This window comes from Galeopterus variegatus, unplaced genomic scaffold, assembly GCF_000696425.1.
Source record: "Galeopterus variegatus unplaced genomic scaffold, G_variegatus-3.0.2 Scaffold23, whole genome shotgun sequence".
Lineage (NCBI taxonomy): Eukaryota > Metazoa > Chordata > Mammalia > Dermoptera > Cynocephalidae > Galeopterus > Galeopterus variegatus.
Genome location: NW_007726134.1, coordinates 321,044 through 347,354, shown reverse-complemented (window position 1 = coordinate 347,354; position 26,311 = coordinate 321,044). Strand labels below are relative to the sequence as shown.

At 44.9% G+C, this 26,311-nt stretch overlaps 1 protein-coding gene across 1 annotated transcript in view; it reads left to right on the top strand.

Moving 5' to 3' along the window:
* PTDSS1 (phosphatidylserine synthase 1) overlaps positions 1-21,830 on the top strand; it is a 67,361-nt gene extending 45,531 nt beyond the window's left edge. Inside the window, exons 8-13 of the mRNA XM_008568291.1 lie at positions 1,225-1,337; positions 4,163-4,228; positions 9,610-9,709; positions 18,022-18,090; positions 18,831-18,900; positions 20,715-21,830. Of these exons, the coding sequence (XP_008566513.1) occupies positions 1,225-1,337; positions 4,163-4,228; positions 9,610-9,709; positions 18,022-18,090; positions 18,831-18,900; positions 20,715-20,824 (528 nt within the window). The 3' untranslated portion in view covers positions 20,825-21,830. The remainder of the gene's footprint in view (positions 1-1,224; positions 1,338-4,162; positions 4,229-9,609; positions 9,710-18,021; positions 18,091-18,830; positions 18,901-20,714) is intronic.
* The last annotated feature ends 4,481 nt before the right edge of the window (positions 21,831-26,311 follow it).

The window sequence follows — 26,311 nt, the reverse complement described above, 5'->3', positions numbered from 1 at the left end:
CAGAATTGTTAGAAATTATACTCTGGATTCATAAACACAAAATGTTCCCCAAATAAGGAAAAAATCAGCAGATGTCACTTTTAAAACAGTCTTTCTTGTCTACACGTGAAGAATCACAGTGCTCATCTCAATAAATAGAGTAATGTATACAGAAGTGTATGTGAACAGTTAAATAATCACCAGGGCTTAGATAATTCAATATTTATAAAAATGGGACTGTAAGTGGATCGGGATTAAGCTTTGTTTTATCGGGGCAAATGTCACGGAAGGGTTAAGTTTTCCTTCATCAGGAGGAGCAATGACTGGATTTGGCAAGGAGAGATACTCGTGTACTAGACTGGAGCTGCCTGGCAGCATTACATGGAGCTCTGCTTTCCCGTGGGTGTGAGCATTGTGCTATGATCAGCTCTCCACATGTGGTGGTAGTTAGTGGACTACTTCTTATTTTACACCCTTAAAGTCAGTGCTATGGGAAAACAACATGCGTTTATGTAATTGAAATGAACCTGCCAGTCCCTGTAATGTGTTCTCAAAGCCCAGCCACCTTTCTGTAGTCTTTGCCCCTTGTTTGAGATCTGGGGCCAGGCTCTGGGCAGGGAGCAGCCACATGCCAGTGCAGTGTCTTATGCTGCCAAGGACTCATCGGGATGAACTGCACCTCAGGGGAAAGTACCACTGCACCTAGGTGAAATTGGACCAAGCCCTTATACCCACATTTAAGAGCTGTCTTTGGTTCAGGCACGGATTACACAAGTACATAGTCTTCTCTCACGAATGTGTATCAAGTTTCTTTTGGCTATTGAAGCACTTATTTATTTATAATTGGACTTCTTTTAGATCTGGCCCAACTTCTGTAAGGCTGCATAGGTTCGTTTCTATGATTTATGCTGTGCTCCAAGCATTTCCCTCCTGACTGTCCCAGTGGATCAGATACATGAGCCAAGTGACAATCATGTGAACCAGGAAACATGACAAATAGCTGATGCTCTGAGCCCCTGTGCTCTTCTCCCACCACCCAGCAACTCCCCCAGACCCCCAGTTGCTCAGTGCTCATGTTGTACTTGGCTGTAGCTAGTATGAATAGCAACCCTTGGAAGACCCCATATATTTTCTGAAAATGCTTTGAACGTACCAATTATTTTTAGTTGTAGAATGTCTGTTTTTAAGGAATATATGATTACTCCTACCAGTACCAGGTTGAATAATTTCTCCTTCTTTTTTCAGCTGACTGAGTTGAACACCTTCTTCTTGAAACACATCTTTGTGTTCCAAGCCAGTCATCCATTAAGTTGGTGTAGAATTCTCTTTATTGGTGGCATCACGGCTCCCACAGTGAGGTAATTCCATACAAGCCTGACTGTCATTTAAGTACACTAATCTGCTTTATATTGTCCTATTTAGCATAAGGGAAAATCATATAAGCTAGCAGATTTTTCATGAAAATACCCTTCTAAAGAATCATATATCCAGACTGTAAAGAAAATGTTTTGTTCTCAGACCTTAGGACCATTACTGGAGTTTTTTTAAAAAGAAAGTGAATAATCAATCAATAGTACTATGTATTATTTTCAAACCCCTTTACAATCTTTCACTGCTGTTTTTTTTTTTTTTTTTTTTCTTTTTTTTTTCCTCCTACAACATTGCATTAAAAAAAAATTAGTAGCAGTGATGCTGAGTTTTTTTTAAATGAGAATATCGGAAAATACAAAAGGTTTTATGGTAGAACTAAAATCATAAATGACATTATTTTTAGAATGAGACTTTATTAGCATTTTCAGACCCAGCTAAGTTAATTTCCTTTTTTAAATGCCCTCCCTGAAGTCCTTCAGGACAGTGGAGATGAGCTTGGGCATTCGTGCCACTGTTCTCCTGGATTCATGAAGGGCCCTACAGGTGAGGCATTATTCAGAGACTGTCTCTCACAGACTGATCCAGGAAAGATCAAAGCAAAACACTTTTACTTCTTTCATTTTTCCTATTTTTGAAATGGCATTTGGATTTTATAAGTAACACAGAGTACCAACATTGATTAGTAGAAACACCAAAGACCTGCCAAAGATACAAATGTAAACTAAGCAGTTTCGAGAGTTAGCTTTTCAGAAGAAGGATTACTTAATTCATTTTTAGCGTTCTTGCAAAACACACAGAGAGGGCCTCATGTGATAAGGAAAGTCATTGTTCGCCTTGGTCACGTGGACCCCCAGCTGGCACCTCTTCTTGTCATCATTAATATGAAAAAAAAAAAAAAAATCCCCAGATCCTATATTGAACAAACCAAATAAGACATGTCTGAGTTCTATGTAGTTAAGGCCAAAAATTCTATCTTTTTATTGTGACCCAAACAGGAGAATAACAGTTGGTAAGCCAGCAGCCCTTTGCAACTTTACAGGCCAGTGGTCTATTGATGCCCCCTCTCCCCACTCCCAGCCCCCCCCCCCTTAAAATATGTAATTTGTTTTGAAGACTTCACAGTTATTTTCAGGGAATTTTTAGCAACAGTTCCTTCATAAAATTAAGAGAAATCAGCAAAGTCAGTAAGAGTGGAAAGAAATCTCTTCTTATAGAACAAAATAGCAAATCACATCTGATTTATTTCAGTATTGTTAAACATTCCAAAACAAAAACTAGAGACTGAAAATCCAGTGTTTTGAACTTTTGAGAGCTCCTCAAAATTTTTGCCAAACGCTATGGATCTCTATTTTCTATGTTTTTTTAAACAATTCTCTTTTGTTTAAAAATCAGCCACCTCCTGTGTTCATACACTGCCTGATGCAGTTCCCATGTGAGGAGGTGCTTCGGCAAGTTGCTTGGAAGGTGGAAGGGATCTAATAGATTTTAATACAGCCATCCCAGTTAGCAAGTGCCGGGCCTTAAAAAGAGAGAGAGCTTATAGGCTTCTGGATAAATCACATACACTGCATCTCCATTTTCTTCCTTTTTGATTAGACTTTTACACGGATCTGCTTTGAGAAGGCATTCTTTTAATTTGATAATGTAAAGTGCAATATAGGGAAATGGGTGCAATTAGAGGATAAATCAGCTGACTGGCAAAAGCGAAGTGAATAATGACAACGTGACATTAGAGGAAAACCTACATTCATTATAACTAGAATTCTTCAGTCTGGTCTTGGGGTGAGGAGGTAATACCCCCAAAGTTCATGGACGAGCTTTAGGTATCCATGAATCCTATGAAGTTTAGGGTAAAATTTTATGCCTTTGTCATAGCTTTCAACACATTCTCAAAGGAATCTGTGATCCTCAAAAGATGATGGGGAAAAAAAAAAAAAAAGATGATGAGCTCCTGGTTCCGATGCTACTTCTGAAGGTGGACTGAGTGTCAGGGGTACTTGTGAGACTCCAAGTCGCCCTGTCCCATGGGTTGTTGAGCACTAGAAATGTGGCCAGATCACACTGAATTGTGCTGTACATGTAAACTACACACCAGGTTTTGAAGAGTTGGTACCAAAACAATATAAAATACCTCATTATAATGTTTTGATATATTTGCTCAAATATGATATGTTAATAGAATGAATTTTATCTCTTCTTTTTCCTTTTTTAAAAAAACATGGCTACTAGAAAATTTAAAATTGCATTTATGGCTCGTATTATAATTCTCTTGGATGGTGCTGTTCTAAGCCTTTCAATTCCAGGTCATTGCCCCTTTCTTCTGATCTTGTCAGTTACATTCAAAGTCATTAGCATTCAGTGACAGTGAGATGCAGCTGGAGTCCCATTCCAGTATCTGAGAGCCAAAAATGTGCATATTTCTTGCCCAGTTACGATCAGCAACCTTGGTCCTGGAGACAGCCAGAGGATACAGTTGATGAACAGTGCAGTTGACCGTCTGGAGTCACCTCCATAGAGCTGGAGACTGACGCACCCACCCGTGGTTGCTTTGGCTCAGGGCTGTGCCCGTAATCTAGCTCTTTAAACTGTGCTCGCCTCCCTCCAATCCAACCCGAATTCTGAATCTCTAGCTGGAATGCATCCACAGGCACTGGCTTTCTGTTCCTTTGAATAGAAGTAGACTAGCCAACTCAAGTACATGGGATGGGGGGCGGGACATTCTTTTATATTCACTCTGTCAAAGTGATGGAATTATGTATTGACTTGTTGGTCTTCTAGAAGCTCTTAATGAATTCCAACTTTGTTCTTTCAGACAGTACTATGCTTACCTCACTGACACACAGTGCAAACGCGTAGGAACACAGTGCTGGGTGTTTGGGTGAGTAATTTACTATTGTGGAGGCTTAAAAACCACTTAAGTCTCTAAATTTCTTCAAGCATTTCTTGAACCTGTGTTAAGTGGCTTTCAGTGCAATTTTCCTATGATGGCAAGTGAACAAGTTTTGCTGCTTTTTACATATCTTTCATTTTTAACATTTTCCCTTTTCTGATTTAACTTAAGAATAGTTACTTGGCAAATTATAGAAAAGAGGGTATAGAAACTGCTCTCTTTTTTAAAAAGTATTAGGAATATTGTTCCAAAGACAACTAACACATACAAGGGTACTTCAAAAAGTTCTTGAAAAATAGAGTAGAAAGATAACAGAAATCTTTGCATGAATTTTTGAAGTATCCTCATAGCCACCTGGTTATAATTTATTATCTTGTCACAAATTCAGATGCTATATCTCAATTTATTATTATTTAACTGATTTGAAAAAGCTGTTAGGTGCCTAGTTTAAACCTCCCACTGTTAAATGTAAGACTCTCTTCAATATCTCAGGTAAGTCATTCTTCCACTTTTAAGCATCCTCAACAATTCACCGTCCCATTTACCAAGTGAAGCTCCAGAGACATCCAGCAAATCTGTCCATGAAGTTCAGTCCCTAAGGTAGCTTAGATTCAAGACCTAATTAATCTAGGTTCTACACTGGGTGTGGCAGTATAAAGAAAATCCAAGGAAAGCCCCACAATAAAGAAAAAAATCACTACTTTCAACAGATTTTTAAAAATAGAATAACTTTTTTCCAATTAAAAAGTAATACATGCACATGGATAAAAATTCAGAAAAGAATATAGAAGAAACTAAAGATCACCCAACGAAGCCACCCATTCAGAGCTCATTGTTGTTAATATTTTGATGTCATTGCTTCTAAACATTTTCTGTGTGTTATGTATATGTGTGTGTGGGTGTCTAGCTCTCATTCTAGATTCTGAGGGGTTACCTATGGTTTTAAAGGATAAAAATGTTGATACTCAATCTAGATTTAGGCAAGTTCCTCCCACCCCCAGAAGACAAAGGGCCACTGTCATTTGCTTCTCATGAATTCTGTGGTGTAAGCGGATTTTCCTACCCAAAGTGATTGCAGCTTAAAAGGTGATAAGAAAGATTTGGTTTCCTTCGTTCAGTGATGTAGCAGGAGGGAGAGTTCATGCATCTGCCAAGTTTCTGGTGCACTGAGTAGAGGAGCCCTCTCACTTCACAGGGAGGGCACGTCAGGGGAGGAGGGACGTGGGCTGTTCCTTCTTACTGTCTGGTCCGAGGGAGATATGATCTTTCCTGCATTTGAGCACTTTTCCCCCACTTACACGTTTTTTCCATATGCATTTTTCATTCATATTTTAAAGTCCTCGGCAGGTCGTATTCTAGTGTAGGGCGGATATTTTTCGCACAACTGTATCGATTTACCTGTTGAGGAAAAGGAGAAGTGGGTCCGAGGGAGAGGCAGTGTCATGACTAAGTTCCTTTCTAATGGAGCACCCAAAAAATATAATCCCCATGGTGGGAGAAATGGTAAAGCTAAACTAGGCCAAAGGGTGTTAGAAAATGCTGCCGCAGAAAGTTGTGCCTTGTTGGAAAGTGCTTAAAATAACGTAAAATGCAAAGGAGAGATCCTTTGGTTTACTGAGAACTCCCAGAACAGTGATATCAAGATTCGTGAATTTTGTGAGAACCAGTGGGCCCTGCTGAAAAACAGCAAATCCGTCTTCATGAATCACACACGGCAAATCCACTCACACGCAGAACACTGGCAAGGCTGCCTCCTGCGCGTCCCCGCTGTCAGCCAGGGAAGGTGACCAGGAGCCTGAGCCTCAGGGCTCTGCTGTCTGAATGTTTGACCTGGAGGCCACCACCTCCCTCCCTGGCCCTGTCTGGCCCCCTGCCTCCCTTCGGTCTTCATTTTATTTCCTCTGCTGTCAAAATAGAAAACACTTAAATGTCTGATCTTCTTTAATAACTAGTTGCTGATCTTTAATAACTAGTAGCTTTCTTTTCACTACTGTTGGAATGATCCCTCGCTTTAGCAAGATGTGAAGATGTGAGAGGGAAGAGTAGAAGCACCCCACCATAATACAGTCTGAAATGTGCCTCTTAGGAGGGGGAAGGGCAAAGGTCAAACAGGTCCAACCACCTGAGGGTTTTTTTTTCCCCACCGTTTCAGATGTTTTCCTCTGGAGGGGGGCACTTTCTCTTCTATAAATATACCTTCAACATGTTTTAATGAATTACTTGCTGATGAAATTAAATACAGACTTACTCTGTCATCCCAAAAGTTGTACTGTAGATCTGAGCTTTTAAACCTTTTCACGCCTAAAAGTGTTGGACACAGCGGAGATAAGGGTCCATCCATCTTGGGAATGGGAGCCCTGCGGGGAGAGAGCAGTCATGGGGAAAAGTTGGCCCCTTCTTTTTTTAGAAGTCACGTTATGTTCCTGCAGCTCTGTGGGAGTTTTTGGACCAGACTGATAAGAACAAATTCCTCAAGTGTGCGGTTCATATCATCTTTATCTTTGTCTCTTCCCCACTAATTGAGCTTCTGTGCCTCTGAAAGAGAGTATTAGCCCAGTTTGTAAAGAAAAGATGTTTTATCACCTGGTCCTGGGAGGAAGGTGGCCCAGCTCTGGCTGGGACAGGAGTGAACAGTCACTTTCGCTCTTCCCGAGAGTGCTGGGGTTGGGCCTTCGTGGAGGGCGTGGGTCCCGCCTGCTGTCAGAGCTGCCCCTGCCCCACCCGTCTCCTCGCTGCATGTTGTCCCAACCCCAGCAGTGTCCCCATGACAACAAGCTTGCACCTCTGCTGTTCTCTCCGAGGCAGCAAGTCTTCTCTCCAGCCTCATTGCTCCTATCACAGTACCTGCCATCCTGAAACTCTTCCTTCTGTAGTGTCTGTCCCAGATTTCCTCCTGCTTTCCTGTCCTCAGTTTCCTTTGCTGGCTTCCCATTTCACCCATCTCCCTCCGCTACAGTTTCTCCTAATCGTGCTGTTGTTCTTGGACTTTCTTAAGGACGGACACAGCTGTGAAGTAGTGTCTCAACCAGGAGAAGAGAGCATGCTGAGGGGGACAGACGTCGGTGGGGGGGGGTCTCATCCCACTCTGTGGCCCTTCCCAGCACTCCCAGGGCACAGCTGTCCTCCTGCTTCTGACCACTGTTTCGCGGCCTCTCCCGTTTCCCCACCCCCACCATGCCTCTCTGGGGCAGGCCGAACGCTCTTCTGCTCCTAAGCCCGAAGCTTCACAGCCACTCTCCCTTCTGCCAAGTCTTCCCCTCCACCCTCCTCCTCATGAGTGTCCGTGCTCTCTATCCTTCCACTCCCTGCTTCTCTGCTCAAGTACACCCCGCTGGCATTGGCCTAATAGATACGTCAGCACGCCTTTGGCCTGAGCCCTAAACTAGTCGCCATTTGAGTCTTAGCTTAAAAGTAATGTTAACCTTCTGGAAGGATGCTTTCTAAGCATCCCCCTGGTGGGGGGCAGTGGCTGGTGGTTAAAGGAGTTGATGTGATTGCTGGGTTAACACATCCTCGGTCCCAGCACGTCTCGCATCCCTGCAGGTCCTCGTGCTTGGGTCAGGGCAGCAGCATCCCTCTCTCTGCTCTAGCCTTCCTACAGCAGTTCTGTTCAGCCACCAGAATGATCAGATTAAAATGCAAACCAAATTGTGTCAAATCTTCTGCTCCTAACTCTCTAGGGCTCCCTCAGACTAAAAGATGAGCCCTAGGGTGGCCCCAAGACCCATCTTTCCCTGACCTCAGCTCAGCCCCTACTATGCCTTTCCCTTCACCCAGATAGTCATCCCCCAGGGGCTCCCTCACCTCCTCCTAGTCTTTGCTCACTGTCACCTTCTCCGTGAGACATGTCTACACATGCAGACAATGGCTTGGCTCAGCCTCTTCGGCACATAGGAGCCAGTGGTGTCCTGAAATTGCTGACTCAGAAGCACTGGTCTCTAGAGAAAACTTCAGGTCTTTATGAAGTCTGTTGGGTAGGTCCTGGCCAGCATTTTCTTGAAATGAAAAAGGATAGAAAAATATCAGAGTAAGGATACACATTGTTTTATGAAGTGTTTGTTTCAGTGATGTGTACTGGGTCACAGTGAGATGCATTTCTTACAGCTCTGCCCACCACCATGCTTTTGAAAGGTGGCTCAAATCTAGTTGAATATTCAGAAATCTTTCATAAAAAAACTCAAGTTATTCTGCCTGGCTTGAGGGTAGATAGCCACACTTCTGTTCTGGGCTCTGTATTCCATTGTAGGAGTTTTTTAGGAAGTCTCAGCCAAAGGTTAAATAATCCTTTGTGTGTTCCCTCAAGGCATCCCTCCCCTCGTGGTGCAGGCTGGAAGTAACAAAAGTGCAACTGCCATCTAGTGTCAGATCACAGTATAGACTTCAGGAGTGTAGTGAAAAAACCTCGTGCGTTCCTCAGCTGCAGTGATGCTCTCTCACAGCCTGCTTTGTGGGGTGCCGAACGGTGGTTTCTGAAGATTCAAGCAAGCTACTCCTAAGCCTTGTTTGGTTGGGGCTGGGAGAAAAGACAGTTCCAGACTCTCTAAAGCTACATTACGGAGATTTTCTGTTGTTTTTCTGCTCTGATGAAGTGGTTCTGATTCCAGGCATTCAGTTGTTTAGAGCCATCCACACATTTGGTGATGCCAGTGACCTGGTGTCTGCCAGTGGGTGGGGGACTGAGGGCCTTCTTGGCCTGACTTTTTTCTTTAACGTTTTAATTAAAGGGGAAACATGGAATTTTTTTTTTAATATTTTTGTATTTAGCAAAATTGGTTATCACTTCAGAGAGGATAAAGGGTTTATATTATCAGCAAAATATCCAGATTCTTAGAAGGTGGGGAAGGAATGTGATTGCTGTCCTCAAGTTATTGAAAGACTCCCTTGGAAGACTCAAATTCACCCTATATGATGGCTGAGGGCAGAGTAAGGACTCATAGGTAGGAGGTGTAGGGGGCAGGTGCCAGCCCATGCCTGGGAACAGCTTTCCAATAGCTAAAGAGTTTGATAAGAAGAATAAGCCACTTTCAGAGGGAGAGGGGTTCCCTGTGGTTGAGAGGTTTCTGACAGAGGCTGTGTGAAGGTCCACCCCAAATATAATAGAGGCTCTGAGTCAGATGATACCAAGTGCCTCCAGCTCTTAAATCTGTGAATCACTATTTTGGTCCAGGAGGAAGGAAGAGGGAGAAAACATTTTATTATTTCTGAAGAAAATGCGGTGGGTCAGAACAATGTCATTTGGGGGAGTACCTGCTGCCAGTGTTCAGGGCAGAAACCTTGTGACTTTTTGATTGAATAATGCTTATTTCTGGTAATATATATGCCCTGATAAAATGAATTAATATTTAACCTTTTGTTCTCTGCCTCATTAGGGTCATTGGTTTCCTGGAAGCTATTGTTTGCATAAAATTTGGACAAGATCTCTTCTCTAAGACCCAAATACTCTATGTTGTGCTTTGGCTTCTTTGTGTGGTAAGTCATTACTTTTTTACCCAAAAGTGTTAACTAATTTCCCATGGTGTCTCTTAAAAAAAAATTTTTTTTAAACTCTCTTGTGCACCAAGATGCCTTAGAAATTCATAAGATGTTCTACTTGTAATAACCTAAGATTGGCCACCAGTCTAAAGTTCAAGAATAAACAAACAAACAAACGATGTCAACAACAACAACAAAAAAACAAAGTTCAAGAATAAAACACAGACAACCACATGGCATTTGAAATGGGTCAGCCCAGCAGGTTCCGGTCAAATGCCCTCAGCAGGCGCACCACACGTGCATTGATTTCACTTACGGGAATTTATCTACATGTGCTGAGCATTTAAGGACTGATATGAAGGGACAAGGACGATTATAGTGCCCTTTCCTTCATCTCTTCGCCATGACTTACATTCAAACACACACACCACTGGGTTTATAAATAAAATGATGTATTGTGGTTTATAGACAATGTAGGAGGTTTTGGAAGGCAGTCAGATCATGCAGTTTCTGCTACTTGGGCCAACTCTGTAACCCAAGCCTGGGTAGAATGACCTTGTGTCCTGAAAGGAAGAGTTCAGAGAGAAGTCAGCACAGGCCTCTCCTTCTCTTGCCCAGGGACTTTTCCCTCACATTTATTTTCATTTTTCTTGATGGCTGGCCGGTGTGGAGATCCGAACCCTTGACCTTGGTGTTATACATTGTGCTCTAACCAACTGAGCTAACCAGCCAGCCCTTTTCCCTCACTTTTTAAATGCAGTAAGATCTTACCCAGCTTAAACATTTTGTGACTGTCCTTCTTAATTTATTGTTTTAAGTTATTTTGGAGAAGAGTTTTTATTTTACATTTAAGCTTAAGATTCTTTACTTGGTCTAGAAAATTAATGTGGGCTTTTTTTATAATCATAGAAAATGTTAAACATATTTGCAAGTAGAGAGAATAGATGACCCCTGGTGTAGCCATTATCCAGTTTCAACAGTGATCAACTCGTGTCCAGTCTGGTTTCCCTTTCTGCCTCACCCTGAATTATCCTGAAGCAGATCCACCTTTAATATCTCAGAATGTATCTCTGAAAGAAGGTAAAAATGCTTTTCTCATATCACGCAAACACCATACCGTTATCACATCTGAAGAAGAACTAATAATTTCTTAGTATCATCAATAATCTAATCAATGTTCAAAATACTTTTTCTTACATTTCGTACTTTTTTTTTTTTTTTTTTTTTGTCTTTTGTCTTTTTCCGTGTCCGGCAATGGATCGCAACCCTCAGTGTCGCCCCCGTACCAGACCGGGACCAGCAACGGGATCGCAACCCTCGGTGTTGCTCCCGCGCCTCGCTCAGCCAGTGAGCGGGAACCGGTCTGTACGTGGGATCCGAACCCTCGGTGGGAGCGCCGCCATGCTTCCCAAGCGGCGCACTATAGCAGTGCGCCACCGGGCCAGCCCACATTTCGTACTTTTGACAATTTATTTGAATCAGCATCCATTCATTGAGATTGGTTGGCATGCCTTTTAAGTATCTTTTAATTTATAGGTTTTTCTTCTGTGTCTAGCTCTGTCTCCCTTACAGTTTATTTGCTGAAGAAACCAGCTCTTTTGTCCTATAGATTTTCCCACAGTCTGGATTCATACTGATTTCATCCTGTTTTGTAATTGAACATATTTCTTTATCCCCTGTATTTTCTGTAAATCTGTAGTTATTCTGTGTCTAGCTCTGTCTCCCTTACAGTTTATTTGCTGAAGAAACCAGCTCTTTTGTCCTGTAGATTTTCCCACAGTCTGGATTCATACTGATTTCATCCTGTTTTGTAATTGAACATATTTCTTTATCCCCTGTATTTTCTGTAAATCTGTAGTTGGATCTAGAGACAGGTCTAATTCTTTTTTGGCAAGCCTAAACTTTGTATTTTTAAAGTGTCTTTTATTGCCTTTCATGGTGTCTATTTTTAGGGTTACTTTTTAGAAATCCTAACTGCATCAGGGCACCTTGAGCCCGTTCTATCCTGTTTCATCTTTTTAAGTGAGGGCAGCTGGCTGGTGCAGGAATCTGTCCTGTTTCATATTGGACAATAAAAGGGAATAATGATCTCCTTTGTATTTAAACTACAGAATTGATGCTCAAATGTATTTTTCTGTCTCAGTGAGACTAGATGGAAGGAATTCTTTAGGGGAGCGAGTCAGATGTGCTGGATATTCTCACCATGCTCTTCTCAGATTTCTCTCTGGCATGTGCACCTTGGGTCTGAATTGTGATGTGACCTGACTGTGTGGGCAGAGGTAGGTGCTGTCTTCCCTGGTTGCAGAGAACCCTGAGCCCCACAGAGAAGCTGAGGCTGGTAGCACTGCCAGCTGTCTGCCTGCCCGCGGCTGCCCCAGGCCATCAGTAGCCAGGAAGGTCATTTCAGGCCACATATCTAGTAAGCCCTCTCTGATACCCCAGCCTGCAGGGACCCCTCCAGTCTCTCTCTACATTTTAGTGATTTTCTCTCTGTATTACTTATTTGACACTTAGAATATGCCTCCTCACATGGGTGAGTTTTGGTTTGCTTTTGTGTCCGTGTGACTGTCACTGATTGAGGACCTGAACCGTTTTTTATGCACCCATTGATCTCTCCTTCACTTAGCGTGGCACTATTTTGTCTGTCATTCATCATGAAACATTTGTTAAGCACTCCTCAGTGCTGCACCTGGTGCTGCAGTCACACAAATGGATGCTGGCAATGATAAGATTTATGGACGCTGACTATGTGCCAGATGCATGCCAAGGGCTTTTCATGAATTACATGTTTGACCTTCACACTTTGAGGGGAGGTAACTTATTATCCCTCTTTTATAAATGAGGAAATGAAGGCACAGAAAGGTTCACTAACTTGCCCGAGGTCACACAGGTAGTAAGGGGCAGAGCCAGGACAGTCTGGCTAGGGAGAACTCATGCGTTCCATCTCTGCCCAGGGCAGATGGGAATTAGACATGCAGACTACTCATGTTAACACGTGGTAAATACTAGGAAAGATGTGTCTGCATAAGGACAGTAGAGAGAGCACCAGACGAGCTGGGGCTCCCCAGAGGCAATATGTGAGCAGGATTGTGAAGGATCGTAGTGAATGGCAGCCATACCCCCAGAACCCCAAAAAAGAAACCCAGGAGGCTGCTTTCTCTTCTCTGTCACTCTTCAAATGAGCGGTCACCAAGTTCTGTTAATCCAACAGTGTAGCTCAATTCCATCTCCTTCTCTCCCCTCCCACCATCTCTGCTGCTGTCTGGACACCGATTTTTTTTTGCTATTCTGCCCTTCAAATTTATTCTCCATGCTGTTGCCAAAGTGATCTTCCAGAATTCAGACTTGAATCTCTTTCCTCTGCTTAGAATCATTCCCTATGTTTGGGGCTTGAGAGGGCCCAATAATATAACTCTTTTCCCTACCCAAGTTCAAAAATAATTAAAAGATAAAGTGGAAGAATGAAAAGAATGATCAGAGTAGCATCTTTATTACTGAGAATCCATATTTTCAGTATCAACTTTAGATGCACAACCACAAGGATTTCTTAATAGTAAACCCCAGAAATAGAACACTTACCCCACAGCCCCAGGAAGCAGGCCTCCCCACAGTGTGTGTGGGGGGTGCTCCCCCTGTAAACTTACAGCGTGGCAGCCGAGCACTGGGGGGAAAGGTAGGAAATGCAGTTTTCTTATGTCAGAGTCACCAGTGAGGTAAGATGCAACTCCTCCCCAGGGAAGCAGTGAAGCTCCCTCCACACAGACAGAAACTTCCAGAAGGGAGAAGGATCCCCACCATGAAACCTACCAGATGAAATGTGAAGTCCTGCTTGTGTGGCTGAGAACTTCATTATCTGGAGCATTTATTTCATCATATCACTCACATCTACTCTATACTCAGGCTGCACCAAACTGCTCCTAGTTACCAAAACAAATCCTACTTCCACACTTCTCTTGCCTCTACCTATGATGTTTTCTCTGCCTGATGTGCAAACCTTTCGCTGCCTTCTCTCACTGGTGAGACTTATACCCCAAGACCCAACTTAAACTCATGCCCTCCATGAGATGCGTCCTGACCTTCACAGCGAGTAGATAACTCCCTCCTCGGGACCAGTCCCAACCCCTGTGTAAGGGGATTTGTTGTGTATATCTGTCTCCTCAACAATGCCCTTCTTGCTCTCAAAGAATACATTTAAATCATCTTTTTGCCCCCACTTTCTTGAGCACAGTGCCTGATGCATAGGAAATACTCAGCAGATGTATGGAGAATAAAGGAATGATTCAAGAAAGACTGCACAATGTCCAGGCGGCTGAGGGACAAGCATGGACAGAGACATGAAGCCTGAGAGTACCTAGTGTCTCAGGAAGATGGTGACCTGTTTGGGGAGTGAAAGCAAAGTGAGCGAGTTGGAGAAGGAGTAGGACAGGGGTCGCCTGCTCAGGAAGGGCTGAGTGTGTATGTGTTTGGAGCCCCAAAGATCTTCTGATCTGTGTTTCATGGAGAAACACTGGGGAGGGTGGGAGAGTCTAGAGGGAAGGAAGGTGGGTTGGGGGCTGGGGGTGCAGTCGGGGGGTGTTGCAGCGTCCTAGCTGGCTAGTGACTGAGGCTGAACCAAGGCGGAAGAGAGTCTAGAGGGAAGGAAGGTGGGTTGGGGGCTGGGGGTGCAGTCGGGGGGTGTTGCAGCATCCTAGCTGGCTAGTGACTGAGGCTGAACCAAGGCGGAAGCACTGCAGATGCAGAGAAAGGGCTGGATTCGAGAGACATGCAAGGGTCAGCTCAGCAGGATGTCATTCCTTGTGACAGCTGAGAAGAGACTTGAGGGTGACTCCAGGGTTTCTAGGTTGTGCCACTGGGCAGCTGTCGGTGATAGTGACAGATTGGGGGATATCTAAGAAGCCCATTGGAAGGAGGAGGTTAATTTGGTTCAGGAGAGTTGGGGTGTGAGGAACCTTTAGAATTCACAGGTTGAGGTGTCCTGTTTCATTGGGAATTCTAGACTGTCCAGTAACATTGGAAAGACTTGGTCAGTGGTGGAGATAATATACCTGGGAGCCATCATGTGTAGGGCACAGTTGAGGCTGTGGTCAAGGTTAAGAGTTAGGGGAACATACCTCGGGGAAGAGAAGCTGGCTGAGGATGGGATTCCTCAGAGCAGCTGCATCGAAGAGGCCGGGAGGAGGATGGGGAACAGCCACAGGAGAGCGGGACTTTGACAACAGATGTATTCGTTCCCCGTACCTGCCAGACAGACAGACAGACCGGTAGGTAGGTAGGTAGGTAGGTAGGTAGGTAGGTAGGTAGGTAGGTAGGTAGGTAGGTAGGTAGGTAGATATAAAAATAATTTTTAAAATTAAAAAATAAAAATGAAGACAGTTAGGATCCCCTCATTAGTTATAAGTGATGAGAGGCAGGGAGAGAGACCTGGCCCCAAAAGAGGCCATTGGATGGGATAATTAGGGGTCCCCACATTTACCAGTTAAAGAAGAATGGAAACAATGTCCTGGCAGTTTTTCTTATTCATGCCCATTATTAAAGAGCCAGATGGATCTCACTCAGGAGTGAGGCAAACCTTATTCGAAAAGAAGGTGTTAAGATATGCCTGCAGAGCATTAAGTTATGCCTGCCTCCCACACTACTCAGAGAAGCAAAGCCCCTAATTGTTCCCCTCGCTTGGAAAGAGAGTGGACACAGAGCTCGCGATTAACGCGTAGCTTCTCCATCAGCGGTCGTCTGAACAGTCGTCATTCATTTGAATGCTCATTACCATGATGTGGAGGCCAGGCTGGGGTTTTCCACACTCACTGCCACCACACCGTCCGTGGTCGTGGACTGCCTCACTCTCATGCCACGTAGTTTTCTTTTCTTTCCCCCGCCCTTTCTTTAAACAAAATCTGTACGGTTGCCATTTTAAACTGGGCTTTGACATTTTAAGTGGGTACGTGCCTTTTCATAGGTGTGATTGCAAACTCATAAATTACAAGCATTTGTCTCCTGGGACAGATGTAAACTGGGCCTCTTGTACCCAGTTGAAGCGGCAGATTTGACAACCACAGCAAGCCTTTGTGTGGCAATTGTGACATAAGCACCTGTCACCCACCACCTGCCGGTGTTTGTCTGGCCCCTCTGCAAAGCCGGCTCTGCCTGCTGTTTGCTGCTGGAGAGAGCCCAGCTGCCCCCACCTGCCCTCCCAGGCCTGCCCTCTGGTGGTCGGATTTCACAATGACAGCCCAGTGGGGTGACCCGCCTCCCCTCCTCACAGCCAGGACTGGTTTGAGGGGGTGGGAGCTAACCTCCCCACTCCTCTGTGTGAAACCCAGGATGGCTTGTTTTGCCCTTTGTAAAGGACCTAACACATACAGAGGTTTACACACTGCACATCTTTCTTTCCCATTCTTTCCATGCTGTGAAATGGTATATTTAATTTTGGTGAGTGTAAGAAATCTGGGCAAGAACTAGAGTGTGTTAAAGGTTAGAGGTCATTTTCATTTTATAATGTTAATATATTGATTGCCTAATTTTTGATGGGGGATATGAGCTTCCTTTTTTGTTTTTAAATCTCTAATCTGTAGATGTATGCCAGTTTGCATATGGATTTAATATAAAGTGGACTAGTGGGTCTTCTTGTGTTTCATGTTCTCCTCACCACACCGTTATTCCCACTTCACTGGTGTGGATGGGGAAGGCCAGCTGGAGCACTCGGACTTCCTTCGTTTTTGGAACTTAAGGTGACCTGTGCACCCAGCAGACACTTAGTAAATGTCACAGACTTAAATGAACTGGGCCAGAGCTAGATTAAAGCCACAGTGATGAGAATTCACAGCCCCCGCCCTCCCCACCTGCCTCTGCTCCACCCTCAGACTGTGGGCTGTGCAGAGCTGATCCTGCTGGTACCTGGCTATTCCATGATGCTTTTCTTTCTCAGGGAATGGATGAATGGAGAGAGCAATAATGACGTATGGACATAAAATCAGTATTTGTTTGTATCAACAACCATCCCTAAAACTTGGGGCCAGAGTTATCAAGAGACCCTGTGTCTGGCTCCGGTTTTGCTACTCACTAGCTGTGTGTCCTTCAGAAGGCTATTCACCTCTCTGAGCCTTCATTCCTCTTCTGTAAATGAGGGGGGTTGAAATGAATGATCTCTGAGATGACCCTTTTAGATCTAAAGTTATGGTTCTTGGAAAGAACTAAAATTACTACTCCCTCAAGAAGAGATGGTCCCACAAGGATTTTACAGCTGTCCCCATGGTTGGGCAAGATGACAGGTGCCCAGGGAAATAACAGTGGAGAGAGAGGCTAGACTGCCAGGGTGGCTTGGTATAAACGGGTCTCTAAAGCAAGGAATTCTGCAGGGACAGGCGTCATTTTGTTGTGTTTTGGTTGCTTCCCTGCAGTCTGGAGGGTACAGGTGCCAAGGTTCACCTGACTTCGCTCTCCTTCCCTCCCTCCTTCCCTCCTTTAGTCGTCAGTCTAGGTAGCCAGAAATTTCCAACTTTCAGTTTCTGGACACATTCTGAAACTTTGGATTCTTGTTTATGCTTTTCTTTCCTCAAAGTAGAGCATCATTTATGATGTGGGCAGAGGCAGTGGTTACCCCCGCCTCTGGCTACTGTGGGCCACACCTTTCCGATTCCACTAAGGCCAACAGAGCGTTTTAATCTTTCTATCCACTTAAACTAAAACAAAAGCAACAAGGCGGTGGGGGGGGGGGTTAACCCTAAAAAGCCATGAAAAGCAAGGGCAGCGTTGTCCTGCAGAGCTCCCAGAACACTGGCGCCATTGCCCCCCACGCCCTCAGGCACCACCATGACCTGGCTGAATGAAACCTCTTTTTCATTCATAAATCCTCCTCTCCACAGAAGCTGGCACACTGACTCCTATAACTCTGTCCAGTGATGGGGGGCAGGCTGGAGAGGATGGGCCATGAAAATCAGAAATATGTACAGAATCCTGTATGTTCCCTTCAACAGAACCTGCAAAGCTGTGAAGACACAGCCAGCCCGCCTTATCCCACATCTGAAAGTGATCTCGCATTCTGATAAGAGTCACCATTAGTCACTCTGGGCTCCTCAAAACCCTTCTGTCAAAAGCTTTGGGAATGTCCCCCACCCCAAGTCTGCTCATCTCTTGGAGGTCCAATCTCTGCCACGTCCAGCCATTCTGTAATCAGTGTCCTTAGGACAGGTGGCAGAAACACATTGAGCAGTCTTGTGCGCATTCCCAAGACTGAAACCTGAAGTGCTGGGAAGTGGGATTCTTTTGTGCAGTATCATTTATGAAATGGCCCCATGCTTGTTTTTCTCCTCCAGGCTTTCACCACCTTCCTGTGTCTGTACGGCATGGTTTGGTACGCAGAACACTATGGTCACCGAGAAAAGGTATGGAAGGAGAGGCAGAGCCGGCCTCTATTTAAAATACTCACCTCGTGGCTGGCTGGGAGGGTTAGCCCAGAGCGTGTTCGTGAAAGCGTGGCGTGGCGGGCCCTGAGGAGCCCCTACAGACTCGCCGCTGTAGAAACTTTGCCATGTCAGCACCCATTCCCCGTCCGTGGCTGTCCCGTTCACTACGTCAGTATTTTTGTCCTCCTTTTGTAAGGGGTTTAAAACTTAATTATTTTTTTATTTAAAAAAAATAAAATAAAAAACAGATCGTGAGAAAGCCCTGGACCGGTGTTTGGATGGCCGGGTTTTATTCCCTGCTCTCCTGCTGTGTGCGGCCTCTTCACGTGTCCCAGCCTGGGGCTTCCCACTGGCAAAACGCCTGCCCTGCCCTCCTCTTAATAAATATGAGGATTAAAGTAGAGAATAGACATGAATGGATTTAAAATACTATTATTAGTCTTGCTGACTATATTTTTATAAGTAAAAATAATGCTTTCATTATTTATACCTTTAGTCTAAGGAACTGAAGGTGTTTTCTAGATTTTATTCTGCATCACCTGGGAGAGAGAAAGAGCCTTGATTTTATAGTTGAGAAACATAAGCACGAGGCGGTCTTGCCACTCACCGGTGACAGTCCCAGCCTGGCAGAGGCAGCGATGGAGCCTCCTTGCTTTTTGCCCCGCTGCTCCTCCCAGGGAGGCCCTGAGTTCTGTCACTGAGCCTGTCTCTCTCCCTAGACCTACTCAGAGTGTGAAGATGGCAGCTACAGCCCAGACATCTCCTGGCATCATGGGAAGGGTACAAAAGGTATCGTTTTCTGTTCATTGTTTTAAAACTTTACTGGGCCCTCTATCCCCTCTAGGCCCACTAAGGAGATTTGGAATTGACATTTATCCTCTGAGTGTTGAGGATGTAGGCCTCATCAATAGTCTCCTGTCACTTACTAAGAGACATGCATAATGCTCACTGGATCCACCCGAGAAACTTGCTTTGAAAGAGGCTCCGTGTAGCTCTGCCTTTCCTTGAGGCAGGACAGTGTAATGAGTTACTTGCTGGCTGGAGCATCCTGACGGCAATGTTCTTCCTCTGGGCCTTCATCAGGAGCGAAAAGGGGGAGAAAGGATTGTGCACCAGGAAGAAAAGCCTTTTTGAACAGGTGGATCAGTTAAAGGCATGTATTCAAGAGGTAGAGCAGTGTAGGAGGGATTTCAACAGCGGAGTTAGGGGCCTTCATTGGCCTCTCTCCAAGGAGCATTTTGGAAAGACTTGGGGCCACCTGGTTATTTTAAAGAACAGGTGGATCAGTTAAAGGCATGTATTCAAGAGGTAGAGCAGTGTAGGAGGGATTTCAACAGTGGAGTTAGGGGCCTTCATTGGCCTCTCTCCAAGGAGCATTTTGGAAAGACTTGGGGCCACCTGGTTAGACTCGTGGAGTAATGGCACTGCAGAGGCTCTGTTGGACAGTAATTCCTCATCAGTTCTCATGAGCTGGGGGGAAGCTTGGCTGAGGGGAGAGAATTATGAATGTTGGAGACTGAATTGAGCTCACAGAACTGCTTGGAGAAGCCGTGGCCTGTGGAGAAGGAAGCACTCTGTTGTATTAGCTCTCCTGAGTTCTTTTGGGGTCAAGCTCATTAGAGATCTCCCTGGGGAAAATGCTAGTGTACAGTGTGCTGAGTTGCTGACCACCATTTTTGGGATAGTTGCTCCTGAATCAGGGAATCAATTGGCAGCCCACTGTGCAATGCTGATGGAGGTGGGCAGAGGGGTCCCCAACCCACCTTACTTAGAATCACCCTTTACAGGCCAGTCCTTGGCACTTTGGGTTCTCCGTTGAAAAGCAGCAGTGGTAGAGATATATTTAAATGAAAGGTAGATGGAATAGTAAGAAAAGAAGAAAAAAGTCTTCAGAGTGGCAAAAGAATCCCTTGAACTAAGCCAAATGCTACTCACCATGGAGACAAAAACCCTGGGAGCTTTTGGTTTTTTGCTGGCTATCTCAGGTAGAGATTTCCCAGAGCCTGTGGGCAGAGAACCGTTTGGCTTGGCTGCAAGGCCAGGGCTTGGCCACAGTGTCAGTCTGAGGCCAGAGCTGGCCCAGTGCTGCTGTGTGGCTCTGGGGCTATCTGTCATGGGCAGCAGGGGCCTGATTTGTGAAGATGGCCTCCAGATCAAATGATAGAGGACACATAATATCTTTAATTTTATAACGTCAGGAATCCTCTCCAGTCCACGCTGGTGTGTCGCAGGTCAAGGTGTGGGAAACATAGGTTGTGCATCCTTTGGTTGCAAGGGTGGGACAGACACCCATCTAGTTCATGTTTTAATCGTCCCTCGTTTGTGCATCGCTTTCATTTGTTCTCTCACTCTGGTCCTCATCACCTTGACCACAGTCTACTCTACACAGAGTAAGATTCTTCAGGAACCACCTGGCCTTCACGGCCAGACACCAGCTGTTTTACTCAGGGCTGAGCTGTCCGTGTGCCTTGGATTAATTTATTGACGAGGCCACTAGATGGAGTGCAAGTACCAGGGAAGAGCATCTACCTGGTCTGGAAAGGGAGAACCACAGATCACAGGACAGAGCCCAAGGTGACCATGAGTTCTGATTCCTTTGGCAGGTTCGGAAGACAGCCCACCCAAGCATTCAGGCAATAACGAAAGCCATTCTTCCAGAAGAAGGAATCGACATTCCAAGTCAAAAGTCACCAACGGAGTTGGAAAGAAGTGAAAGACCCCAGTTAATCAAAGTTATTCCAGAGAGTGCCTAGAACTGAGAGGGAAACAGAATCTGCATGGACCTCCCTGCTAGGGCGTCAGAATGTGCAGCACAAACAGGAAGAGGAGAGGAAACTTTGGGGAGTCCTTATTTGAGAGCGTTAAGTCTTGTTTCCTGCAGACCTGGCCATATCAGGCAGATCATCGCCTGGGGTCCTTTGTCAACTTGGGGTCTCTTCTCACTTCATTCAGCACTCGGCATGCGGTCACCAGTAGCAGTACAGGGTGTGGAAGGAAAAGCTAGCTCTTTACTGACAGTTGCCAGGAGCAGCTGTGCGCTCATGTGTCTTGTGGATGCAACATAAATGTCTTCATTCAGACAAAGCATTAACCGGGTGGTTAATGGACTGGTCACCAGATTTTCTGTTTATGAATCTGCCTTGCCATTTGATGGATTTGTTTAAGTTTGGGCCACTTTTCTGTCCTTTATCTTGTTACTGTTGTTATTTGTTTTTAAGTTAGGATACTTAAAAGCCTTCCAAAGCCACTGTTGAAGTTCCGAAATTGTGGGAAGGTTCTCCTTCCTTCTAGAGAAAAAAGTCAGGGAGAGCTGTTGTGTTCCTGTCCCGCAACCTCAGCCCCCTTTTTAAGACTTTCAACCAGTGGTGTGTGCACAGCAGCCTGAGGAAAGGTTGGCTGTCTGCATAGGAACCTGGGCTTCAGATCAGAAGCTCTCTTGGTCCCTTCCAAACGTCGCTTGTCCAGACTTATCCACAGTGCACAAGAGCAAAGCTGTCAGAGAGGCAGCGAACACTGCGGCTTCTCCCCCGCCAGGTGCCTTTTACATTTGCTTTGTTTCCTTCCGTGGCGTGTTACTGACCTTGTCTTTTAGTCCTATGTGAGGTGCTGGTGAGTATTACCTTTCATCGTGCCATGCTCTAGAACATGTACCCTGATAGCTCACCACCTCTGATGGATCCCTGTTTTAAATAAAACGATTCACATTAAAGCCTGTCAAAGGTCTGTCTCCATAAAATGTTCATTTCTTTGCATCTTATTCGTATTTTCCATTGTTTGTAAGCAGTCTCTATTTTTCAAGTGACTTTAAGATAATATGTATGTGTATGTGTTTTATATAGTGAGAAGAAAAAAGAAGTATTTTAAAGGGCTTATAGAAATAATATGTCCTATTCCTTAACCTTCCCAAGTGACCAATAGGAGATAAATAGCGTGGTCATTGGGTTTCACTATGGTAATGGTTACCAAGTTGGATTATTTTCTCTAACAAGAGGGCAGTACCCAGTTGATTACCTTACAGATATAAACTTCCTGAAAGCAATCCTTTTGTGCCCTTATTTCCCAGAGCACAAAGGTTTCGGTGTCTTTTCTCCTTTTAAGGAAATCTTTTACCATAAAAAGGTCATGTCTTCCTTTTTCTGCAAAAGAATTCTGAGGTTCAGGGGTTAAATCAGTCATGCGAAGCTGGGGTGACATCCTGTGCTCTGGGCTCGAGGCCCCCACATGGTCCAGAGCACCCCACTGCCTTGTGCCAGCAGCCAGGTGTGTTGCAACAGCGGAGCGTCAGTGGTCTCTCGGCCTGCAGGACAAGCCAGGGGCTGGGCTGGGCCACGGCTCTGAGCCTTTGTGTGCTGTCCGCACAGAAGCTACATCCTTCCCATGGAAGTAGTGAAGGGAGGCAAAGAGCTACATGTTTCAGAAACCTGCCTGTACTTTTATAACCCATCAGAGAGGCCTTTTTTAAACATAGGTACAAATTTAAATGTTATTTTACTTTGCAAGTAGGTGGGTTTGTTGTGTTCCATGTTTTGCTTTTCTGAGCACTGAGTGCTGGTATATACCATATACATTGTCTCTTCTTCTTGTGCCTGTGAAACATCACTGAGTGTTTCCAAGTTCGTTTTCCAGGAGAGCTGGGCCTGGCATTTGAACATTCCTCTGTTTCATAGCCTGGTCCACTTGAGCAAGCTGTGTCCTTTCTCCAAGGCCAGCATAGAGGAGGCACCTGTTTGGCACATGGCAAGTTTGACTTTACTGTGGCATGTGTGAAGAACATAGTACATACAAGACAGTTTTTCCTCTGTGGCTTTGCAGGAAACGGCCAGGAAAAGTCCTCAGATACTTTCCATGCCCTGCCTTTGATTTTAAACTTTCTTTTTCCCCTTTTGGTAAGAGCTCTTGACTACAGTGGCTATGAAACCAGTGCTTTCCACGGCCGGCCAGACCACTGCTGCTGTTCCTCCTAAAGACCATACTGGTGGGTTTGGCCTACTTTTTCCACCTGTTGCTATGGAAATACACCTCACATTGGTGGAAATAGAGTACATGCTTTGGAATCATTATTCAATGTCTGAAATGATTTGATTGTAAATTCATGTTCCCCATTTGTAAGCCACCAGGACACCATTGTTTTGGACATAACGTATGAAGAATGTTCTATGTATTTTTCTCCTTGTGTGTTAGGTACTTTCCCCTTTTTGTCATTCTTGATCTTTCCAGGGCCGCTCCCCACTTTTCTTGTGTCTGTTTTCACCATTTATAGAAGCCTTGGCCAAACTGCTCCTACAGCAACGCTAGGAGCTGTTTCATTGACCCAGTAAGGATTTTCCTGATAGAAGATATCCTATAAATTGGGGGCTGGCCCGGTGGCGCACTGCTATAGTGCGCCGCTTGGGAGCGTGGTGGCGCTCCTGCCGAGGGTTCGGATCCCACATACAGACCAGTTCCCACTCACTGGCTGGGCGAGGCGCGGGAGCAACACCGAGGGTTGCGATCCCGTTGCCGGTCCCGGTCCGGTACGGTACGGGGGCGACTCTGAGGGTTGCGATCCGTTGCCAGACACGGAAAAAGACAAAAAAAGGAAAACAAAAAACAAAAAAAAGAAAATATCCTATAAATGCCAGTCTTATTTTCACTAGGACTGCTTTTATAGTACGCTGGTGTAAAGCACTCACCAAGGAGAAATAAAATAAAATTCGTTACATCAGGTTCAGCCCTCAGTGTCTTCCCTCAGCAGGTGCTGTATAGCATCCCAAAGGGGTACTTGTTTTTATCAAGGTGTGCCTGTGCCCTTTGGAATTAGGCTCTTGGAGTGTTTGGGATAGAGTGGTGAGGCCCTCACAGGGTCACTGAGAAGGGGAGAGGTTGGGCACAGAAGGGGAGGCTAAATGTAGGGTGGGAAAGAGAAAATGAAACCATTGGAAGCCAAACAGAAGTGAGCCCTTCATACACGGACATGTAACTTCCATCTGTTTAGATTATGCTCTGTGATTGCTGTGGAATTTCTGGGCCCACCGCAGTGTTTACCAGGTGCATGCTGTTTATATTATTCTTATTGTTATAACAAATAGAAATCCCCCAGGTAGACTATGGCAGTGCTCAATACATTTTCCATTTCTATGATTGAAATCAAGATGTAAGGAGAGCTAAGCTTGTGTTTATCAGTGTTATATTACATAATGCAGTGTGTGCGTTTCAAGAATTATATTTGAGATTTGGTTCGGTATTAGTAATAGCTGAGACTGAGGGTCAGGTTGGTAGCCCATAATAATTAGATTTTTACAACATTTCCCCTTACCACATTTTATTCTAAACCTGATGGTAGAACTATCACAGGTGAAGATTTCAATATTTTTTAAGTTGAACTTTGGTATTTGATGCATTAAATAAATATGGCTTTTTTATTTTGCTATCTTCTGTGAATTTAAAGGAATTATTTACTGATGTCTACTAAAGAAGGGACAAATACTTGCACGTGAATTTTTTTAGTTTTTAAGAATGCCAAACTGTAAAATTCTTGGTTGTCTTTGATGCTCACCAAAAAACTTCTTCAATTCATTTCAGAAATTACATCTATGACTTTGTCTACCCTGTCATTACCTTTCTTGCAACTTGTTGGCTGGAATTTTGAAACTGCCTGTCCTATGAGAAGATATTTGTTGTCACAATCTAACACTGTTCAAGGGTATGCAACAGGTCCACATACCTCCAAGGCCCCCATGGCTAAGCTTAGTTTATGCTCGTGATACTCTGATACTCTTAATACTCTGGTTGAAAACCGGTCTCTGTATGCAGCACACCTGGCTGGCTGCAGAGGTGGGTAACAGGCAAGCTTGCTGCCTCCAGTCCTGGCAAAAGGGACTCCTAAGCTCTAGCATTATTGTCCCCAGAGAGCAGAGAGGCGGGTGTTGGCAAGTCCATCCCCCTCTCATAAACCCAGTGAGGACAGTAACATCATTCAGAAAACAGAATTTGCCTGAGGGCTTTGCTTTCACAGCTGATGCAACCAGCCTCTCAGCCTCTTTAACTGATCTGGGCTCATGCTTGCACTTTTTGTGCCCGGGTGTTAGTTATTGTTTTTTTCTTCGTTTTTGGAATGCTCTGAAGACATCGTGCTGCTGAGGGCCTGCACGTTGTGGGAAACCGATAGTCCCAGGGCCTCAGATTCTGGTGTTCTAGCATAGGGTGTGTCCCCCTTTCTGGATGCCGAATGAAGGGGACTCTTGTGGCTTTACAAACCACAGGAAATGAGGTTTGTCTGCCTTTAAAAGAACAAGTTTTTTGAAAATTTGAGACTAAAGAACCAAATTATTGCATTTTCATGTCTGAAGTATATATACAATAGCCTTAATTACAGAGTCACGTTGCAGGCAGACAATGTAACAATCCAATGTACTAGAAATCTGGGCTGTAAACCTGACTATTCCCACTTGCCTCACAAAGGGCTGTTTTGGCTCAGTCTCATCAATTCAACTGCATACATCTCGGACTGATTAGGTATTTTACGGGTGCAAGCTGGGAAAGGCTTAAGAAAGATCTCCAGCTTTCAAAATGTTTAGGATCCTCTGCTTTCACTTAGGGTGGATGAAATCCAGACCAGGAGCAGGGGAATAGAGTTCATGAGGGCCACTGCTAACAGGTCTTCCAGACGAAGGCATTTGGAGGGCTAGAACCTTTGAAACACCCCTGGATGGGGTTCGTGGAACCCATCTTGACCCCGAACTTTCCTACTGGCTGCACAGGGCTTGCTTTGCTAGTGAGCCGAGTGCCAGAGCAGCATTTCCAATTCCAGCGGAAAGTGTAAGTACTTGCCCCCAGAGCACACAGCAAGTAGAGGGCCATCTGCTCAAGAAAGAGCACAAGTCCCATTCACAAACCACAGAATCCACAGCCCCATGTCTCCCTGCTGGCCTCCCTCCTGGCCAGCCTCAACAGCTGGCAAATGGATGGGGAGGAGCCAGCTCCTTCGGGGACATCCCGCACCTTTGTCTCCCTGTCCTCCTTGGAAGGAGACCCACCTCTCAAGTGCTCACTTTACTAAAGATGGCAAGACCTCCAAGGCATTTTGCATTTTCCAGATTCTGGTTCCGGGTGCGACTGGCTGGTCGTGTGCTCGGTGGAAGGAATAACTGGCGTGGGCCTTCAGTGTCTCTCTGTCATGTGAGTAGACAGACTCCAGCCTTGACATGCCTTTGTTTCCATG